The following is a 20,505-nucleotide window of genomic DNA, read 5'->3' as shown; positions in this document are numbered from 1 at the left end:
GGCCTAAATTTCACAGTAACTTATGCACCTATAATCACAGATGTGCAGTATATAAAACAGTGTTTTTTCCACCCCGGTATGCGAAAGCCGTATTTCTTGTCTAAAATGAACAGTCCCTTATATAGGTGCTATAATCCTAGATGTGCACTATATGAAACAGAGGGGTTTGTTTGCCCCAGTATGCCAAAGCCATATTTCTGGCCTAAATGTGACACTCACTTATGCACCTATAATCCTAGATGTGCACTATATGAAACAGATTTTTTTTTTCACCCCAGTATGCCCCAGTATGCGAAAGCTGTATTTCTGGCCTAAATGTAACACTCACTTATGCATCTCTATTCCCAGATGTGCAGTATATCAGAGGGTTTTTTTTTAACCCCAGTAAACAAAAGCCGTATTTGTGGCCTAAATTTCACAGTAATTTATGCACCTCTAATCCCAGATGTGCAGTATATCAGAGTTTTTTTTTAACCCCAGTAAGCAAAAGCCGTATTTGTGGCCTAAATTTCACAGTAATTTATGCACCTATAATCCCAGATGTGCAGTATATAAAACAGTGTTTTTTCCACCCCGGTATGCGGAAGCCGTATTTCTGGCCTAAAATGAACAGTCCCTTATGCACATATAATCCTAGATGTTTACTATATGAAACAGAGGGGTTTGTTTCACCCAGTATGCCCCAGTATGCCAAAGCCGTATTTCTGGCCTAAATGTGACAGTCACTTATGCAGCGATAATCCTAGATGTGCACTATATGAAACAGAGTTTTTTTTTAACCCCAGTGTCTCAAAGCAGTATTTCTGGACTTGCAGACATGCAGATATCCTGTGCTGGTGCATTATCGTTGCATAAAATGGCTGCCGATTATGTATTGACTAACTGAAGGAAAAAAAGTTCGTTTTCAGCAGTAGTTGGCTTAAAACAATTGTGCACTGCACCCACAAAACACATTTGCTGTAGATCGCTGAGTAAAGAAGCAGTTCTTCATAAGATTTCTCCCTGATCTCTCCCTCACAGCAGCTGCAGCCTATCCCTACACTAATCCGAGCAGAGTGACGGGCGGCGCTACGTGACTCCAGCTTAAATAGAGGCTGGGTCACATGCTACAGTTGGCCAATCACAGCCATGCCAATAGTAGGCATGGCTGTGATGGCCTCTTGGGGCAAGTAGTATGACGCTTGTTGCAGCCTTTCTCTGCCTTTGCCCGCCCTCCAAGTCTCTTGCCTCATCGATAGGTCCGGACTTGGAGGACGGGCAAAGGCAGAGGCTGGGGAGGAGTAAAGTGAAAAGAAGGCAGAGCAGCCTGGGCAACTACACACTGAATTCCGCCCCTGGGCACTTGCGAGTGCTCATTTGCATATGAATTAAACTTCGTTTTCCCTGCTTGTGCAAGTCTAAAGAAAAGAACAAAGGTACCGTTACAATCCTGTATAGGTGTGCTACAGAGCCATGTAAGCACTGTATATGGCCATATGGAGGTGACAGACTCCCTTTAATGTGGGTATGCTCCTGTTACAAAGCTGATGTTGATCCCCTGTGTCACTTGAACAGATTTGACTTGAGGCTACTCCTTAGGGTGTTATTTAGTTATCCTCCCTGATCTTCACCCTTTAAAGGGGTTGTCTCACTTCAGCAAATGGCATTTATCATGTAGACAAAGTCAAAGGGGTTGTCTCATCTGAGACAATGGGGGCATATTGTTAGGATATGCCCCCATTGTCTTAGGTGTGGATCCCAGCAGTGGGACCTGCAACTATATCTCCTAAACGCAGCCCCAAAAACTGGTGGCTGGAGGACTCCGGTCCGGCCACCACCAAGTGCTCTCCCCATAGAAGCGAATGGGAGCACACTGTGCATGACCGGCCACCGCTCCCATTCACTTCTATGGGCCTGACGGAAATAGACGAGCCAGCGCTCGGCTATTTTCGGCAGCCCCATAGAAATAAATTGAGGGTGGCTGTGCATGCACAGTGCACCCTCCACCACCTTCGGAGCTCCGTTCTCGATATATATTCTAGCGACATGCCCCCATTGTCTGAGATGAGACAACCCCTTTAATACAAGGCACTTACTAATGTAATGTGATTGTCCATATTGCCTCCTTTGAAAGATAGATTCATTTTTCCATCACATTATACACTGCTTGTTTCCATGGTTACGGCCACCCTGCAATCTAGCAGTGATGACTGTGCTTGCACATTATAAGAAAGACGCCATTCTCTCTGGTGTCTGGGACTGTGGTAGTACGCATAGGCAGGCTCTTTTTCTTATAGTGTGCAAGCACGGCTACTGCTGCTGGATTGCATGGTGGTTGTAACCCCTGGAAGTAAACAATGCAATGGAAAAATGAATCAAGCCAGCAAAGGATGCAATATGGACAATCACAATACAATAGAAAGTGCCTTTTATTAACTTTGTCTACATGATTAATGCCATTTGCTGAAGTAAGACAACCCCTTTAAACAGTTTAAGGTCAGGGCGGGCAGCTCAGGGTCAGTATGCAGACCACGCAGAGGTCGGGTCAAGCAATAATAGGTCAAATCCAGAAGGCAGGCAGAAATCAGTACATGGACATGCACATTAGCTAATGGCACACCTTTGCAGGACACTAGAGTACTGAAACCTATTTCTCAGGGAAAAGTGCCTAAAATACATTAGGGTGGCCAGCCATAGGCTGGCAAACATTAAAGTTGCACATGCTGGCCCTTTAAGAGCTGGAGAGAGAATGCACCCTGCGGACAGTTAGAGGCGGGCCGGCAGGAAGCAAGCGTCAACCTGTAGGGGAAGGAGATCAGTGCTACTCTGGAGGCCAGGGCCACCAGGCAGGGGAAGACGGATACCTGGGGGTCTGGACCAAAGGAAAGCAGCAGCCATGACGACCAGGAGGAGTGGCGTGGCAGTGTGAGTACAGACCACTGCCATAACACATGCTTGACTGCAGATGGGACCGTTACTTTAGAAGCTTTGATGAGACAAGAGATAAGTTATATACAGCATAATAAGATGATATTGCAGAAGCAAATGAATGTTGAAACCATTAAATCTTCATGGGGTATCGTGCTTACACTCTCTTTGATGTTTGTTCTTCTTTGTATATGCAGAAAGTAACAAGGAACATGTTGAATGACATCAACACCTTTGCATTTTAACAAAATTCCTTCTCAGACATAAAGTACGGTATATATTTTTGCAGTGGCAGTATTCAATGCACAAGAAGCTGGCTGTGATTTTGAGAACGATCTCTGCAAATTCCATCAAGACAATAAAGAGTGGAGCCGGGTAAAAGTGAAGCCCAATGTCTACAGAATGGGAGACCACACCACCGGACTGGGTACATTATGAAAAGCCCATTCAGCGAGTAATGCGAACTATTCATTGCGCTTTACTGTTACTAGCTGTTTTTCTTTTTGTTGTTGTTTTTTTTTACTTAAAGGGGTATTCCTGTTAGATTGGTGGGGGTCTTAACGCTTGTACCCCCACTGAGCACAAGAACGGGTGCTATGTACTCCTTGGAGTCCTTTAAAATGATCTGAGTGACAGGTTGGATGGGCGAACTGCAGTTCCATTAATCTCTCTTGAAGTTACGGAAATAGCCAAGAGCTGTACTTTTGGCTGGTGTTGGAACTTCGATAGAGATGAACGGATTGGCAGGAGCGGTAGTACGCTAATTCTGGTGATAGAATCCCTTTAACGACTTGAATGCCCCTTTAACCATACTGTGAAAAACTGTATGCATGTATAAACAAACTAGTGTCAAGATGTATTTGTAGCTGACCCATTAAAGGGGTTATCCGGATAAAGATAATGATGACCCCAGGATAGGTCTGAGTCCCGGCACCCCCGCTGATCAGCTGTTTCAGAGAGCCGCTGCTCTCACTGGAGCTCTGTCACTGTCATCACATGGAAGAGGCTGCAGTGCCAAGCATCTTAAAACAGCTAATCAGTGGGGGTTCAAGGAGTCCTTTGGATAGCTCATCAATAGTAATTCCTTGATAACCCCTTTAAAGGGAATCTGTCAGCAGTTTTATACTGCTGAGACCCTTTCTTGAATTGACCCAGCCATTTTGCTAAAATCTGTATTGAACAGCTCCAGCACAAGTTAAGCGTTAGAGCTGTGAATACACAGCGTGTGTCAGCATAGAACTGGTGACAGATTCCCATTAATGCACCATGAAGTAAATGTATGCCTGTGCCGATGTTATCAACAGCTGGAGCCTGGCTAAAATTGACAGCTTGTCTCCTGCTGTAAATATGAGATACCTCTGATCCTGGATGTTTAACTGCTTAGTTGCTGCAATTAATAGCAAGCTCAAAATTTAAGGAGCTTAAAGGAAAGGGGCTCGTTGGTTTAAAGTGGCCTAAGAAAGGTCCAACGTTTGCCATGGGCATCTGACTATTAGGCCATGGCAGAGTCATGGTAACACACACATGGTAAATTATCGCCCTTGCTGTGGGTTATAGCATTTTTTTAAGGTTCATAGATTTTGTTCAAATTTTTTTATTAGGCAAAATCTCAGCGGTCAACACAAAAGATATCACTGTGTACCACACAGCAAAAAAAAAAAAAGATTAAAAAAGTGGTTTATTTATATTCCTAAACCAAAGCATATATGAAGAACACCATGAACACCCAATATAAATCCTTTTGTTCAAACTCCGTTTGGAGCATGACCCTGAATTGTATTCTGACCCATTTTAGAAAAAAAAAAAAAGCATTTCTAACACAGCAAAGTAAAACATTGAAAGAATATTTCCTTCCATAATCATTAAAATACCAGAAGACCTCCTCACCAGATCCCAGTTTGGACAATCATATCAGTACTGGCCTTTACTGTGCTTCAAGGCTGAAATAAATAACATTTCTGGCATCTTTTGTAATAGGCATGCATCCACATAAAAATATCAGACGGGTATGGAAACTTATCTGCAGTCTGATCATGAGCAGTAGATCTTATTTCGCAATTCATCCGTAATCTATCTGGTTTTGGGATGCAAAATATATGTGACATTTCTTATGTGTTAATGTAAATGTAGTATTTATTGCAACCTTAATAACCAGAAGTCATTTGGGTTTAGCTAAAGGGCAGAAGTCTGAAGACTAAACATACCAGATATTAAAAATGGCCAAATTTTTATTTTTGATTGTTTTTTTGATGATAACGGTTTGATAGGGATTCTTGCATCTTTGAAACACAGTATTCATTGGCATGATCTTCCCACAGTAAACATACATGTATGTGAGCTTAAAAATATCTTTAATGAAGAACTGTTTTGCCCACTGAGCATACACTCTCTTCCCATACTTCTCTCATTGTGACTATTATAGTGTGTTTAAATCTGTCACTCTGATTTTGGACCATTTTCTACAGTAATACATGTGTAGTACATCAGATATGGAGTCCAGAACGACTCCAGATCATTATTTAGTATTTTCCTACTGCCCCCTGGTTCTCCCACTGCCAGCACACAACATAATGGAGAGGACTCATGTGCACATGCACTGCAGTCCTGACAATGTATTTAAGTGCAGTGATTACAGCGGGGGAACTGGGGGGGCTTATAGTAGAAAAATAAAAAATTGTGATCTGGACTCCGTATCGGCAGTACTACTCATGTATTAGTGTAGATAATAGTCCAAAATCGGGGTGACAGATTCCCTTTAAAACATCATTTTTAATTACGGTAATCCTTTACTGAGCACTACACATAAGTAAACAGTACATGGGCAGAGCAGGAGGGGGGTATAAATGGGCTCACAAGCTAAGCCAGCCCCATACATGGCAGTTGCTAGCGGTATACTACAGTTGACATCGACTGGCAATGACCAGGATTGGAGATAATGCCAATCCTGATTATTTAACCCCTCAGGTTAGTCAGGGGAAGGGTGCTCCCTCTGTGACCTCTGATTAGCACCCCCACTTAGACGCTGCAACTTTCTGATTGGTTACTATGGCAGTGAGGTCTGCCATAGGAAACTGCCTATCCAAGGATTAATAGGAATCCTGTGAAAATTAAACAGGTTGCATAGTATGGATTGCAGTCTATGGTATAGTCGATCGAATGATCGCATGTTAAAATCCCCTAGAGGTATTAAAATATATATCTTTTAAAAAATATTTGAAAAATTCCATTTGAATTAAGAATTCAAATCACCCCCTTTCCCAATTGTACATAAGAAAAATAAATAAATAATAAAAAATAAACATAATTTGATATCACTGCGTCAGAAAGTGCAAACTATTAAAATATTTTTTTTCTTATCCCATACGGTTAATGCCATAATGAGAAAAAATCAAGATGCCCGAGTTTTTTAGCACCTTGCACTCTGAAAAGAATTGAATAAAAAGTGACCAAAATGTCATATGTACCTCAAATTGGTACCAATAAAAACAAATGCTCGCCTCGCAGAAAATAAGCCCTTACACACTTCTATAGATGTAAATATAGAAAATTTGTGGATGTCAGAATGTATGTACCTTTTTTCAAAGGTTTTAATCTTTTTAAAAGTAGTAAAAAAATAATAAAGACTATATAAGTTTGATATCGCCGTATTCCTATTGACCCAAAGAATAAGGTTGTCATGTCAGTGAATGCTGTAAAAACAAAACGCAAAAAACAATGGAATTTTAATTTTCAATTTCACCACAAAAATATTTTTTTTGTTTTAGACATGGTAAACGGAATGTTGCTTTTAATACACAACTTGTCCTGCAAAAAACAAACGCTCATACAGCTACAGTATGTGAACAGAAAAGTAAAAAAGTTATGGCTCTTGATTAGTGTAATGTGTGATGTTCTAATTGGGTCACTTATCCCCTTGTCTCTCTGAGCATAGTGAAGGTTCTGACTGAGAAAGTTAAGTGATGCTAGAATGCATGGAGTGACTTCACAAAAATTATACCCAGAAACCATACACTCCTCCAAAAAATTACATAGAATATTGTTCACTAAACTACATGGGATGTGCCTGTGGTTTACATTCCAATTACTGTGCAGACACAACTCTGCGCTAGACGTGAGGTCTCAATCTAGAGGGAGGGGGAGTGTTTGGAGTACTGGAGGTGTCTGCACCAGGGGTGCTTAAACTGCAACGCTCCTGGTGCATGTCTATATCTACAGTACTCTGACATGCACACATTTCCATAAATGTGCTCCTGTATTTTGTGATGAATAAATGCCCTCTTTCCTTCTGCATGACTTTTTTTGGTGGTGTGATGACTGTGTGTACTCTTTTCAGGTTATTTCATGCTGGCAGATACAAAGTTTTCGTCTCAATCTGGATATGTCGGACGCCTGTACGGTCCAACCCTACCTGGAAATATGCAGTATTGCTTACGATTTTTTTACACACTCTATGGGTTTTCAAAAATGAGTGATTCTTTGGCTGTTTATATCTTTGAGGAGAACCATGTTGTTCAAGAAAAAATCTGGTCAGTGCAAGAGTCACCCAGAGGAGTCTGGCTTCAGGCAGAAATCAACATTAATAAACCAATGACTTGCAAGGTACAGAATGTTTACACTATGTAACATTTATATACAGGGATATAATTAAGGGTACAGCCACATGGTCAGGTTGAAATCTTATCTGTCCTGTATAATATTTTCTCTTCTTTCGTGATCCACGTCTTACTTTGGCTTCCAAAACTGCATGCAGAAACCTGAATGTGTAGCGGTACCCTAATGCTTTTGCTCTTCCCACACTGATTGATATGTTTCTCTGTAATAGGCGCCATGCACACGACCGTGTCCAATTGTTTTTAATTAACGCTGGTTACCGAAAATTGCCCCATGTAAAGGTGACCCCAATCACCCAACAAACAAGAAAACGCTCATTCGTTGAATGATCGCATCTTGTTATGCGGCACCTAAAAAAATAATTTGCCAGCAGCACATCTCGCTGTGTAAATAGACATGTGCTGTTGGAATAAAATGAATCTGTCTGGGGATGATTGTGTATGAACACTCATTCCTGATAATTGGCCATTGTATATGTGCGGCTGATCACCCGATGAACAAGCTTATTTGCCAGATGAAAGCATCATTGATGCAGCAACCAAAATTATATTTTCTGGAAAGCAGATTGTTCTGTTTAGACAATGATCTGCTGCCCATAAACAATGAATCTGCATGGGGACAAGTGACTCCAGTAGCGATCACCTGTAATCAGACTGCAGAGGTGATTGCTGCATGTAAATGCAGCTCTCACCTCCATTCAGGGTCAGGCAATTATTAGGAACGAGCAATTCATTCCGATTTCATTCTGATTCGACTGAATTGCTTGGTCAGTCGGTCTTTGTCAAGGTGATTTTATATAACCTATTTTACACCCATATAAGTGAAGTGTGCAAAAACAACACAATTGAGAAGAGGATTGTTTTTATTTGAATGTTTTGTGTGGTTTTTTTTGTGTTTTTTTATGTTAAAGCCCCAATTAGCTTCCAGGGACTATAAACCTGAATCTACTGAGTGACAGATTGACCATGACCTGAATCACTTGATTTCTCTTTCCAGGTGGTATTTGTTAGTTTGTGTAAAAGTTTTTGGGACTGTGGTCTTGCAGCACTTGATGATGTTTCAGTAAACATTGGAAACTGCCAGATAGCTGGTAAGACATATTGCATTTAAATATATTTTATTTCATGTTTATTTATTGCATATAACCATTTAACCCGTAGAGAACCCTCGCCGCACATGTACGGCGCTGGTGGACTTCACTTAAGGACCAGCGCCATACATGTATGGCAGGCTGATCGGGCGGGTGCAGGAGCTGCGCCCGCCCGATCAGCAGCATGGATCCAGCAGTCACTGACAGCCGGGCCCCTGCCGCATACACTGGCATCAGTGAAAACACAATGCAGGCGTATTAACCCCGTGTATGCCGTGATCATAGCTGACCGCTGCATGCAGAAGGTTCGCGGAGGGTACGGGTGCCTTCCGCTTCCCCATCGGGTCCCCGTGCTGCAGTGGCGGGGACTCGATGGCAGAGAAAGCAAGCCCGATGCCTTCCATTGCCTTCTACGGAAGCCTGTAAGATCCAGCCCTTAAGCTGGGTCTCACAGGCAGGCTGTCAGCATAAAAGCTGACAGCCAATGCATTACAATTCAGGTTGTATTGTAATGCATTGCAGAGGGGATCAAACCCCAGAAGTTGAAGTCCTAGAGTGGGACAAAAAGAAAAAAAAAAAAGAAAAAAAAAGTGTTTATCACAATAAAAAAATAAAGTTTCAAGTAAAAAAATAAATATAAAATTTCCCAAAATAAAACACATAAAATTGTAAAAAAAAAAAAGAGAAAAAAAAATAGAAAACCAGACATATTGGGTATTTCTGCGTCTGTAACGACCGGCTCTACAAAAATATCACATGATCCACCCTCACCTGAACGCCGTAAAAAAAATAAAAATAAAACTGTGCTAAAACATCATTTTTTGTCACCTTACATCACTAAAAGTGTAATACCGAGCGATCAAAAAGACATATGCACCCCAAAATAGTACCAATCAAACCGTCATCTCATCCTGCAAAAAATTTCACCTTACCTAAGACAATTGCCCAAAAAGTAAAAAAACTATGGCTGTCAGAATATGGAGACACTAAAACATGACTTTTTTGTTTCAAAAATGCTTTTATTGTGTAAAACCTAAATAAATAAAAAAAAGTATACATATTAGGTATTGCCGCATCCGTAACAACCTGCTGTATAAAAATATCACATGACCTAACCCCTCAGGTGGACACCGTAAAAAAAAAAAAAAAAACTGTCAAAAAAAGCTATTTTTTGTCACCTTACCTCACAAAAAGTGTAATACCAAGCGATCAAAAAGACATATGCACCCCAAAATAGTACCAATCAAACCGTCATCTCATCCTGAAAAAAATTAGCCCCTACATGACATGGCAACTTAAAATTATTCCAGTGAAATCTGCCCTCCAAAAACCATATGGCGTTCCTTTCCTTCTTCACCCTGCTGTGTGCCCGTACAGCAGTTTACGATCACAAAAGGTGGTTCTAACTTCACTTAGTGAGTGCTGCTGTGGGCGGGGCCTGGTGTGGTGGGGAGCAGTGGCTGCGCCGGGCCCCGCTGCGGTTCCGGCGTGGGTTGCCAGCCTCCGGCCCCTCCTCCTTCCCCGCTGATACATCGGGGGCCACGCTGTGCAGCATCGCGGTCGGCGATGTATCAGTGCAAAGTAAAAATTCCAGAATTCGCCCCATAAGACGCACTGCCATTTCACCCCCACATACGGTATGTTTATATAATTTCCTTATACACCAGGTATTTCATATTACAAGCATCTATAGCCCTTTGGATAGCACGTTTATATACTATTTGTACAACCCTATCATCTATGCAGTGCCATTTTACATACTATTTGTACTACCTCATCATCTATGCAGTGGCCACTCCCCCTGTGAGCCACTATCTGCCTTCCCTCCTGCCCGATGCACTACAGCTTGAAGCACACCGACTGTTCTTCCTGTCGGTGCGCTCCAGCTTGGAGTGCATCGGCCCATTCTGGTACTTCTGGCGGTGTTCCGTTAGATTTCCCTACCCCGTGAGATTTCCCTACCCTCATCACTTCCGGCCGCACCGGACATGACGTGAGGAGGTGTGCCGCGCCGCGCAGGCGCACAACAACGGGGTAGGGAAATTTCACAGCAGAGTTAGCTGAGGTGTTCCTTCTGGTTCTCTTGCGTCCCAGGCTGGAACGCATCGCACTTCCGGTTCCGGCGCTATAGCGCACCCTTTTCAATTTGAAAACAGCCACATGGCTATAAATAAGTAGCATGTATCTATTGTATTTTCAAGCTATATTTTTAATACTGTATGTTTATGTGTCTGCACCTGCTCTTGAGGAAGGGGAATATTGTCCACGAAACGCGTTGAGCCATATATTTATTGAAATACAGGGATTGAGCAGAAGCATCCAGAAGTTTGCTGCCATCAATCCTTGACACCTCTACATGCGATCCTGGCCGGGGGGGGGGGGGGGCTTTTCAAAGTCACAGGTGTCTTGAGCTTTATCCTGCTGACTACCCCCCCCAGTGAGTGCATACGGATTTTACCTTATTTATTTATTTTATCATTTTAAGTGACTCATTTTATTTACATTAATAGTTATTGATCCTTAGGTTCTCTGTTTTTACATTCTCCTGACTCTATATTGTCACTAGAGCACCTATCTATCTTATACCTGGGACCTGTGAGTTCCATATTTTTTATACCTGTTTCCATCAAACTACTTTAAATACGCTTTTAAGCTATGTACAGTATCTAATATACTATACCTAAGACTAAGGGAGTGGCGCTAATCACCTTCTATTTCACGGACATTCACCGTCAGACTAGTGAGATTGCCTGACCATATGGCGTTTTTTGTCCCATCTTCAAACCACTGACGTCTAGGTGTTTGACTGTACCAAACACTCTTATTCTAGCTGCCTTCTCTGACTCAATTCTTTGTAATTCTCAGTCCCCACCACCCCACTTCTGTTGGCGCCCATATCTTTTTCATCCCCTCTGGGATTTCACGATCCCTTAGGATTGGAATAACTTCCCTCTTTTCTTTTTGTTTTACACTGTCTTACTACATTTCACACATTGGTCTTAGCATAAAGTCAGCTGGAGTAAGATGATTCAAAATTATTATGAGGTGCATGCCTACACGGGCACAGCCACCCCACGGTTATATGAATGGGGCCTTAGAGTCTACTCTAGCAAGGTATATATTTGCCTGTACAATACTAACAATTCCAATAACTGTCTACCCTCACAGGCGTTATGGTCATCTGTATATTTTTGTCCTACTGTCCTCTCTATGAAATAATTGACAAAAGCAACAGTTTTGCTTATGCTCACACCAACACTTCACTCACATTCATCGTTTGCAGGATCATATGGTTTTCAATTTTGTGTTGTATTTAAACTATGGTAATTGCTCAATTATTTTACCTTCACCTTCTTATACAGTACCTCCAACTGATTTTATATCAGTGAGAGCCTAGAAGATGAGAACATGCAGGGAGGGCTGGAGGTGGCATTAATGGGACCCATGAAAAGGGAGGGTTCTCTGGTGCCAGTCCTGCTGTGACCAGTGAAAGGGGAGTGGGATTGGGTGGACAGTTCTGCATGTGGGCTGGTCACTACAGCACTAGGCAAAACTGCATGTAAACATGCATTTCTGTAGTTTTACAGTAATTGTAGACTATGACATTTCTCATATAAGTATATTTTAACCAGAATCATTATGGTTCTGCTAGAACCACAAAATAATGTAATTTTTCAAATCTGCTAAATTGCATAATTTTTTTTCACACATTGTTGCAGTGATAGAATTGGTTGCAATTGTGCATTTATCTTTTGTCATCATTAGTAAGATTGGTAGGTATGACATTTTTACAAAATGTACATGTGTACAAATCTTACATGTCTTTCCTTTTATTAAAGATAGGTTGCCTCCAATCCCTGGAAAATGTACGTTTGAAAGAGATGATTGTGGATTTCAACAAGAATGGCAAAGAAGAGGAACCTGGCACAGGATACGAGGGCCGACACCTACATCTTACACAGGACCAAAGGGAGATCACACTTCTGGGGTAGGTGAGTCCTGTGTTGTTAAACTGATTTTCTGTAGTCACTTGATAGCAAAGAATAAAATACTGAGATCAGTTTACTGTCAGGATAGGTTTTTTAATCTTTACCTTTGTACTGCTGTACTCAGACCCAAGTCTTCTTCACATATTAAGTCATGTTCAAATCTGCACTGGCAGCTTTGATTAGTGCCACTATTCCATCACTTTTGATTGCAAAAATAGTGTGGGCAGACCCCATTATAAGTCAGCGTGGTCTGTTGGGAGCTGTTTGGATCTACCATACAACAGATCCGGCACATAAAACAAGTTCACTTTACTTTTACCATTTTGATAAATGAGGCCACAGGTAACCAATATACTAAACTTTAGCCTGGATTTTCTGCAGTGGCCATGGTAATGTATTTTGCTGTACAGCCAAGGTGCTGTCTTGTAGCTCTGCAAAGACCAGACTTATTAACTACCGGTAACTACCAGGGGGTGGACTTAGTGTATCACCCTGGTCACCTAAACAGTCTGGCAATATTAACTGTCTGTTGCCCATACATTGTGTCACAGCCAGACAGCTGAGAAGCGCTCACAGGAGCTTCTCAGATCCTCCTCCTTGAATTTCTTTGTTTTGGTTTAGTTTCTCATCTCGTTAGTCTATCTCAGCTGTCATGCAGTCAGACTGATCGCTACCCTTTAAGTTCCTCCCCATAATGCAGTAGTGTGCGGCTGATACAACTTCCTGGAGTGTGTGTGCATGCTGTTCCCAGTTCCCAGTCGTCAGTCGTCTGCAGATAAGTGCTGTTTATGTATTTATGTTTTTGTCTTTTCTGGGTCCAGGTGACTCTGACTCCCTCCGTGTCAGTGTAGGGAGCCGGTAGTCGTGTCCCTTCACTATTGTAGGGTCTTCAGGTAATAGATAGCCGAGGAACGTGGATATGCGGCCATCCACCTTTGGGGTGTTCGCATAGGCTGAGCAGTGAGGGAGAGCGGCAGCTCTATTGCAGGGGTCTCCCTTTGTTCCTTAGTTGTGGATCCAGAGAGACATTGTTTATATGGTATTGTCTTGTTTCCTGTACACCATCCGTGACATTATCAGCCGCCAAAACCGTCTCAAGCATGGATCCGGTTTCACTTTTGGCTGAACGCCTCCAGGGTCTTTCATTGGAGGTAGCTGATCTCCGTAGGATTTTTTCTCAGTTTCAAGTGACCGGTTCAGCTTGCGTTCATGGAGTTTGTGCTGAGCCCAAGATCTCGCTCCCGGATACGTTCTCTGGGGGTAGTGAGAATTTTGTGCGTTTTAAAGAGGCTTGCAAACTCCATTTTCGCCTTCTTCCCCATTCTTCTGGTGATGAAGAACGGAGGGTGGGGATCATTGTATCGCTGCTCAGGGGTAACGCTCAGTCTTGGGCCTTTTCGCTACCGGAGGGGGCACGGCCCCTCCGCTCAGTGGATGAATTCTTTTTAGCCCTGGGTCAGATATATGATGATCCGGATCGTATTGCTCTGGCTGAGTCTAGACTACGTCTGTTATGCCAGGGTAAACAATCCGCAGAGATATACTGATCCAAATTTCGGAGATGGGCAGCTGATACTGGTTGGAATGATGCTGCACTCCGAAGTCAATTTTGCCATGGTCTTTCAGAGGGATTGAAAGATGCATTTTCCTTTCATGAGAGGCCTATCTCCTTGGACTCTGCTATGTCTCAGGCCGTTCGTATTGACAGGCGTCTTAGAGAGAGACGAGAGATCTCTCCTTCCTGTCCTACTCAGTCTCGGAACAGTGCAGCGGTCTTATTCTGTGCGCAGGAGTCTCAGTCGCTGTCAGCCCCTTCTGAGCAGGAGCCCATGCAGCTGGGGTTGATTGCCTCTGACAATAGAAGATTCAGCCCGCATGGGAGGGTTTGTTTTTGTTGTGGAGGTATAAATCATTTGGCAAATGTTTGTCCCTCAAGGAGATTCAGGCAGTTTTCTGGGAGTAATAAAGAGACAAAAAGGAAAAAATCTTTTAAAAATGTTCCGTCTGTTACTATTGGCAGGGTTGAGGCGGAAATTGAAGGTTTTCCGTTTGCTTGTAGTTCCCGTTTTGTCCTGCCTGCTAGGGTGGCGCTAGAGAGCAAGAGCATTTTTTGTGAGATTTTTGTGGATAGTGGAGCAGCTGTCAACCTCATTGATAATCAATTTGCAATAACTCATGGTTTCCAGGTATGCACTTTGGGAAGGGATATTCCTGTTTTTGCTATTGATTCAGCTCCACTTTCTCAGAAATCATTAAAGGGAATAGTTCACAATATCCGTTTAATTGTGAGTGATGCTCATGTTGAGGATGTGTCATGTTTCGTCCTTAGCGGTTTGCCTACTCCTCTAGTGTTGGGGCTACCCTGGCTCACTAAACATAACCCCACCATTGATTGGCAAGCGAGGCAAATAAATGGTTGGAGTAACTTTTGCAGAGAGAATTGCCTCATAACATCTGTTTCTGAGGTTTCTACTAAGACTGTACCACCTTTCCTCTCTGAATTTTTGGATGTCTTCTCTGAGAGTGGAGTTCAGGGTTTGCCTCCGCACAGGGAGTATGATTGCCCTATTAATCTCATCCCAGGCGCCAAGCTGCCTAAATCTCGTTTATACAATCTCTCCCAACCTGAGAGGATCGCTATGCGGGCTTATATCTCTGAGAGTTTGAGAAAAGGACACATACGACCCTCGAAGTCACCTGTTGCCGCTGGTTTTTTCTTTGTTAAGAAAAAAGATGGTTCTTTAAGACCTTGTCTGGATTTCAGGGAGCTGAACAGTATCACTATTCGTGATCCTTATCCGCTTCCTCTGATCCCGGACCTGTTTAACCAGGTTGTTGGGGCTAAAGTCTTTTCCAAATTAGACCTAAGAGGGGCATACAACCTGGTTAGGGTCAGAGAAGGAGACGAATGGAAGACGGCTTTCAATACCCCTGAGGGCCATTTTGAGAATTTGGTTATGCCTTTTGGTTTGATGAATGCCCCAGCCGTTTTTCAGCATTTCGTCAACAGCATTTTTTATCATTTAATGGGAAAATTTGTATTAGTGTATTTGGATGACATTTTGATTTTTCCTCCTGATTTCAAGACTCATAAGGAACACTTACGTCAGGTCTTGCTCATTCTGCGGGAGAATAAATTATATGCGAAACTGGAAAAATGTGTGTTTGCGGTTCCAGAAATCCAATTTCTAGGGTTTCTTGTCTCCGCTTCTGGTTTTCGCATGGACCCCGAGAAGGTCCGCGCTGTGCTTGAGTGGGAGCTTCCTGAGAACCAGAAGGCGCTGATGCGTTTTTTGGGCTTTGCCAATTATTACAGGAAATGTATTTTGAATTATTCCTCTGTTGTTAAACCACTCACTGATATGACCAGAAAGGGGGTAGATTTTTCTTCCTGGTCGGTAGAGGCGCGTAAGGCCTTTTCTAATATCAAGGAGAGTTTTGCTTCCGCTCCCATCCTAGTACAACCTGATATTTCGTTACCCTTCATAGTTGAGGTTGATGCTTCTGAGGTAGGGGTGGGTGCGGTCTTGTCTCAGGGTTCCTCTCCTGCCAAATAGCAACCGTGTGCCTTTTTCTCAAAGAAACTCTCCTCCGCAGAGAGAAATTATGATGTGGGAGATAGGGAATTGTTGGCCATCAAGTTGGCTTTTGAGGAATGGCGCCATTGGCTAGAGGGAGCCAGACACCCTATTACCGTGTTTACTGACCATAAAAATCTGGCCTATTTGGAGTCAGCCAAGCGTCTGAACCCGAGACAGGCCAGATGGTCTTTGTTCTTTTCAAGGTTTAATTTTGTTGTTACGTTCCGCCCTGGGGTTAAGAATGTGAAGGCAGATGCCCTGTCACGTTGTTTTCCAGGAGGTGGGAATTTTGAAGACCCGGGTCCCATTTTGGCTGAAGGTGTGGTGGTCTCTGCTCTTTTTCCTGAATTGGAGGCAGAGGTGCAGGCAGCCCAGTCAGAAGCTCCTGATCTTTGTCCTCCTGGGAGGTTGTTTGTGCCTCTCGCTTTGAGACACAAGATTTTTAAAGAACACCACGACACGGTCCTTGCTGGGCACCCGGGGGCAAGAGCCACACTGGATCTCATCGCTCGGAGATTCTGGTGGCCTGCGCTTCGTAAGTCGGTTGAGGGTTTTGTGGCAGCTTGCGAGACTTGCGCTCGTGCCAAGGTCCCTCATTCACGGCCATCAGGTCCTCTCCTTCCTTTGCCCATTCCTTCCCGTCCTTGGACACATCTGTCCATGGACTTCATAACGGACTTGCCTCGTTCCTCGGGGAAGTCTGTGATTCTGGTGGTGGTGGACCGTTTTAGCAAAATGGTGCATTTTATCCCTTTCCCTGGTTTGCCCAATGCTAAGACGCTGGCGCAGGCATTTATTGACCACATTGTCAAATTGCATGGGATTCCTTCAGACATAGTCTCTGATAGGGGCACGCAGTTTGTTTCCAGATTCTGGAAGGCTTTCTGTTCTCGCTTGGGGGTTCGGTTGTCATTCTCTTCTGCTTTCCATCCGCAGTCGAATGGCCAGACAGAGCGCGTCAATCAGAATCTGGAGACATATCTGCGCTGTTTTGTGGCGGAGAATCAGGAGGATTGGTGTTCTTTTTTGTCCCTTGCTGAGTTTGCTTTAAATAACCGTCGTCAGGAGTCCTCTAATAAGTCACCATTTTTTGGTGCATATGGGTTCCATCCGCAGTTTGGGACTTTCTCGGGAGAGGGCTCTTCTGGTTTGCCTGATGAGGACAGATTCTCCTCGTCTTTGTCATCTATTTGGCAAAAGATTCAGGATAATCTAAAGAGCATGAGGGAGAGATATAAGCGTGTGGCGGATAAGAGACGTGTGCCTGGTCCGGACCTGAATGTTGGTGATCTGGTGTGGTTGTCTACCAAGAATATCAAATTGAAGGTTCCCTCCTGGAAGTTGGGTCCTAGGTTTATTGGGCCTTACAAGATCCTGTCTGTCATCAATCCTGTTGCCTACCGTCTTGATCTTCCTCAGACTTGGAAGATCCATAATGTTTTTCATAAGTCCTTATTGAAACCTTATGTTCAACCTATTGTACCCTCGCCTTTGCCTCCTCCTCCGATTATGGTTGATGGAAATCTTGAATTTCAGGTCTCTAGGATTGTGGATTCTCGTCTTGTCCGCGGTTCCCTCCAGTACCTCGTTCATTGGGAGGGTTATGGTCCTGAGGAGAGGATGTGGGTCCCAGTGACGGACATTAAGGCCTCTCGTCTCATCAGGGCTTTCCATAGGTCCCATCCTGAGAAGGTGGGCCCTGAGTGTCCGGAGTCCACCCGTAGAGGGAGGGGTACTGTCACAGCCAGACAGCTGAGAAGCGCTCACAGGAGCTTCTCAGATCCTCCTCCTTGAATTTCTTTGTTTTGGTTTAGTTTCTCATCTCGTTAGTCTATCTCAGCTGTCATGCAGTCAGACTGATCGCTACCCTTTAAGTTCCTCCCCATAATGCAGTAGTGTGCGGCTGATACAACTTCCTGGAGTGTGTGTGCATGCTGTTCCCAGTTCCCAGTCGTCAGTCGTCTGCAGATAAGTGCTGTTTATGTATTTATGTTTTTGTCTTTTCTGGATCCAGGTGACCCTGACTCCCTCCGTGTCAGTGTAGGGAGCCGGTGGTCGTGTCCCTTCACTATTGTAGGGTCTTCAGGTAATAGATAGCCGAGGAACGTGGATATGCGGCCATCCACCTTTGGGGTGTTCGCATAGGCTGAGCAGTGAGGGAGAGCGGCAGCTCTATTGCAGGGGTCTCCCTTTGTTCCTTAGTTGTGGATCCAGAGAGACATTGTTTATATGGTATTGTCTTGTTTCCTGTACACCATCCGTGACACATTGCTGTTAGCATCACACAGTGCATAACAAGATAAGTGCCTAACAATAAATCACAACATTTAACTTTGCAACATTAAATGAACCCTTTTGGCAATAATTAGTCCTTTGCAGTAGCGCTCTGCATCGGCAACAAATCATGGTAAACGACTGCAGACTACTGCCCTGTGGCTGTTGCATGAAAACCCTGCTTAAATAAGCAGCATCTGCATCTTTCTATAAGGAGGAAACAATAAGGCACATTTATCAAGCAAGTTTTCTGGCATATGAAAGTTGCGCATTTTTGAGCAAAAGGCATTCTCAAAAATGTGTAACTTTTTAAAATGCTCTGCTGCTCTTTCCTCTTTATAGAAATTTGGGTGTAGCTTAACTTGGGGGGTGGAGCTACATCAACCACATACATTTACTTTAATTTACACCAGAAAACTGGCATAAATCATAATTGTCATAGATTGCAGTTTGTGGCACACAAACAACACCAGATGCAACAAATTTACTAAGAGGTGTGCTTCTCTTAATTATTTGGTCATCTTACTCTAGTAAAATGTTTACAAGGATTGGTGTATGAATCACCAGTGTTTAGCAAATGGGCCCCAATATGATTTACACTACAAAGAAGGAAACCACTGAAAGATATATACATATATACTGTACATATCTGTTCATGTCATGATAGGACATTGTATACGAGTATGATGTTTAATATGGTTTTATTTCTTTCCTTTAAGGATACTATATGTACATTGAAGCTACCAACATGTTCTATGGGCAAAAATCAAGCCTTATCTCAAGACCACTTTGGGCAATTTATGGGAAGCAGTGCTTGACTTTCTTTTACCACATGTATGGAGCTGGCACTGGACTGCTTAATGTATATTTGAGAGAGGAAGGTCGCAGGCACAAGGAGATTCTTTTATGGACTAGAAGAGGCGAACAAAGTATCAGCTGGTTAAGAGCACAGATAGAATATGAGAGCGAAAGGCAACATCAGGTAAGAGACAGGTTTGAAAAGGGATCCTATGTGATCCCTTTAATTGTAGGCAATATGTAAAAGGAAAATGAATTGTCAAACTGGACCACACCTTGTGGGTAGAGCCACTCCTGATGAGTTTGCTGCGGGTTTTCCACAGCAAATATAGCCGAAATCTGCAGTGGTAAAATCTGTACCAAACCGTGCAAATTTTTCTACAAATTCTGGTGTGGACACCCTGCGGATCTGCCGCATTGCACCCCCTGCATTGTAAACTGTAAAATTGCAGCAGATATCCGCAACATAAATTGACATGCTGTTGATTTAAAAAAAACTCACTGCATGTCAAAATATGTGCGGATTACAGTGCGGGCATAGTGTGTGGATGAGATTTTTCAAAGTCTGACCCACTTCGACTGTACTGTAAATGCTGTCGATTTTCCTCATGCAATTCTGCTGTATACAATCTGCAGTGTTTATAATGTCTAATTGTACCCTAAGGCATAGTTGCAAACTGTCCCAAATTTGCTAGGACTGTCCCTGATTTTCAGAGACAGTCCTGGCAAATTCACACTGTCCCGGGTCAAAATGGTTGGTGCTAGCACAAAGCACTCCCATAAGTGGCTGTTTCTGCGCTGGTGCAGGGTGTTCCCTAGGGGTGGGAATTATATGTCCCGATTTTACCAACTGAGATGTTGGTAAGTATGCCTATGGCCTATTTCACACGGTCAGTATTTGGTCAGTATTTTGCATCTATTTTTATAAGCTAAAACCAGAAGTGGAAACTACAGAGAAAAGGTATAATTGAAATATTTGTGCCTCTTTAGGACACATTCCTGGTTTTGGCTTACAAATTAAATACTGACCATGTAAAAACAGGCCGAAGGATGAGACCCAAATGGTACACCACCCGTGGCAGCCAATGGCCACAAAATTCTGAGGCAACTCGAGAGGCTAATGTCATATGGCAAGACACACTGTCTGGTATTTCTCTAAAAAGATGTACAGGGATAGAAAAACATGGTTTAACATAGTTGTTTCTTTCCCGAAAAAGTACCACACCTGTTCATGTGATGCTTGATTTTTTGTATT

General features: G+C 43.1%; 1 protein-coding gene across 3 annotated transcripts in view; it reads left to right on the top strand.

Annotated features, from left to right (window-relative positions):
- MAMDC2 (MAM domain containing 2) overlaps window positions 1-20,505 on the top strand; it is a 140,864-nt gene that overhangs the window by 106,795 nt on the left and 13,564 nt on the right. The window contains exons 8-12 of one of the 3 annotated variants that reach the window (XM_040420314.1): window positions 3,197-3,334; window positions 7,241-7,506; window positions 8,515-8,608; window positions 12,448-12,600; window positions 19,172-19,434. In XM_040420314.1, the coding sequence (XP_040276248.1) occupies window positions 3,197-3,334; window positions 7,241-7,506; window positions 8,515-8,608; window positions 12,448-12,600; window positions 19,172-19,434 (914 nt within the window). Of the gene's footprint in view, window positions 1-3,196; window positions 3,335-7,240; window positions 7,507-8,514; window positions 8,609-12,447; window positions 12,601-19,171; window positions 19,435-20,505 lie in introns of those variants that run through there. The other 2 variants (XM_040420315.1, XM_040420316.1) reach the window with 2 other exon arrangements.

The sequence above is a fragment of the Bufo bufo genome, chromosome 2 (assembly GCF_905171765.1).
Source record: "Bufo bufo chromosome 2, aBufBuf1.1, whole genome shotgun sequence".
In the NCBI taxonomy this organism is placed as follows: Eukaryota; Metazoa; Chordata; class Amphibia; order Anura; family Bufonidae; genus Bufo; species Bufo bufo.
Note: the sequence above shows the minus strand (reverse complement) of the source record. Positions and strands in the feature narration are given on the sequence as shown.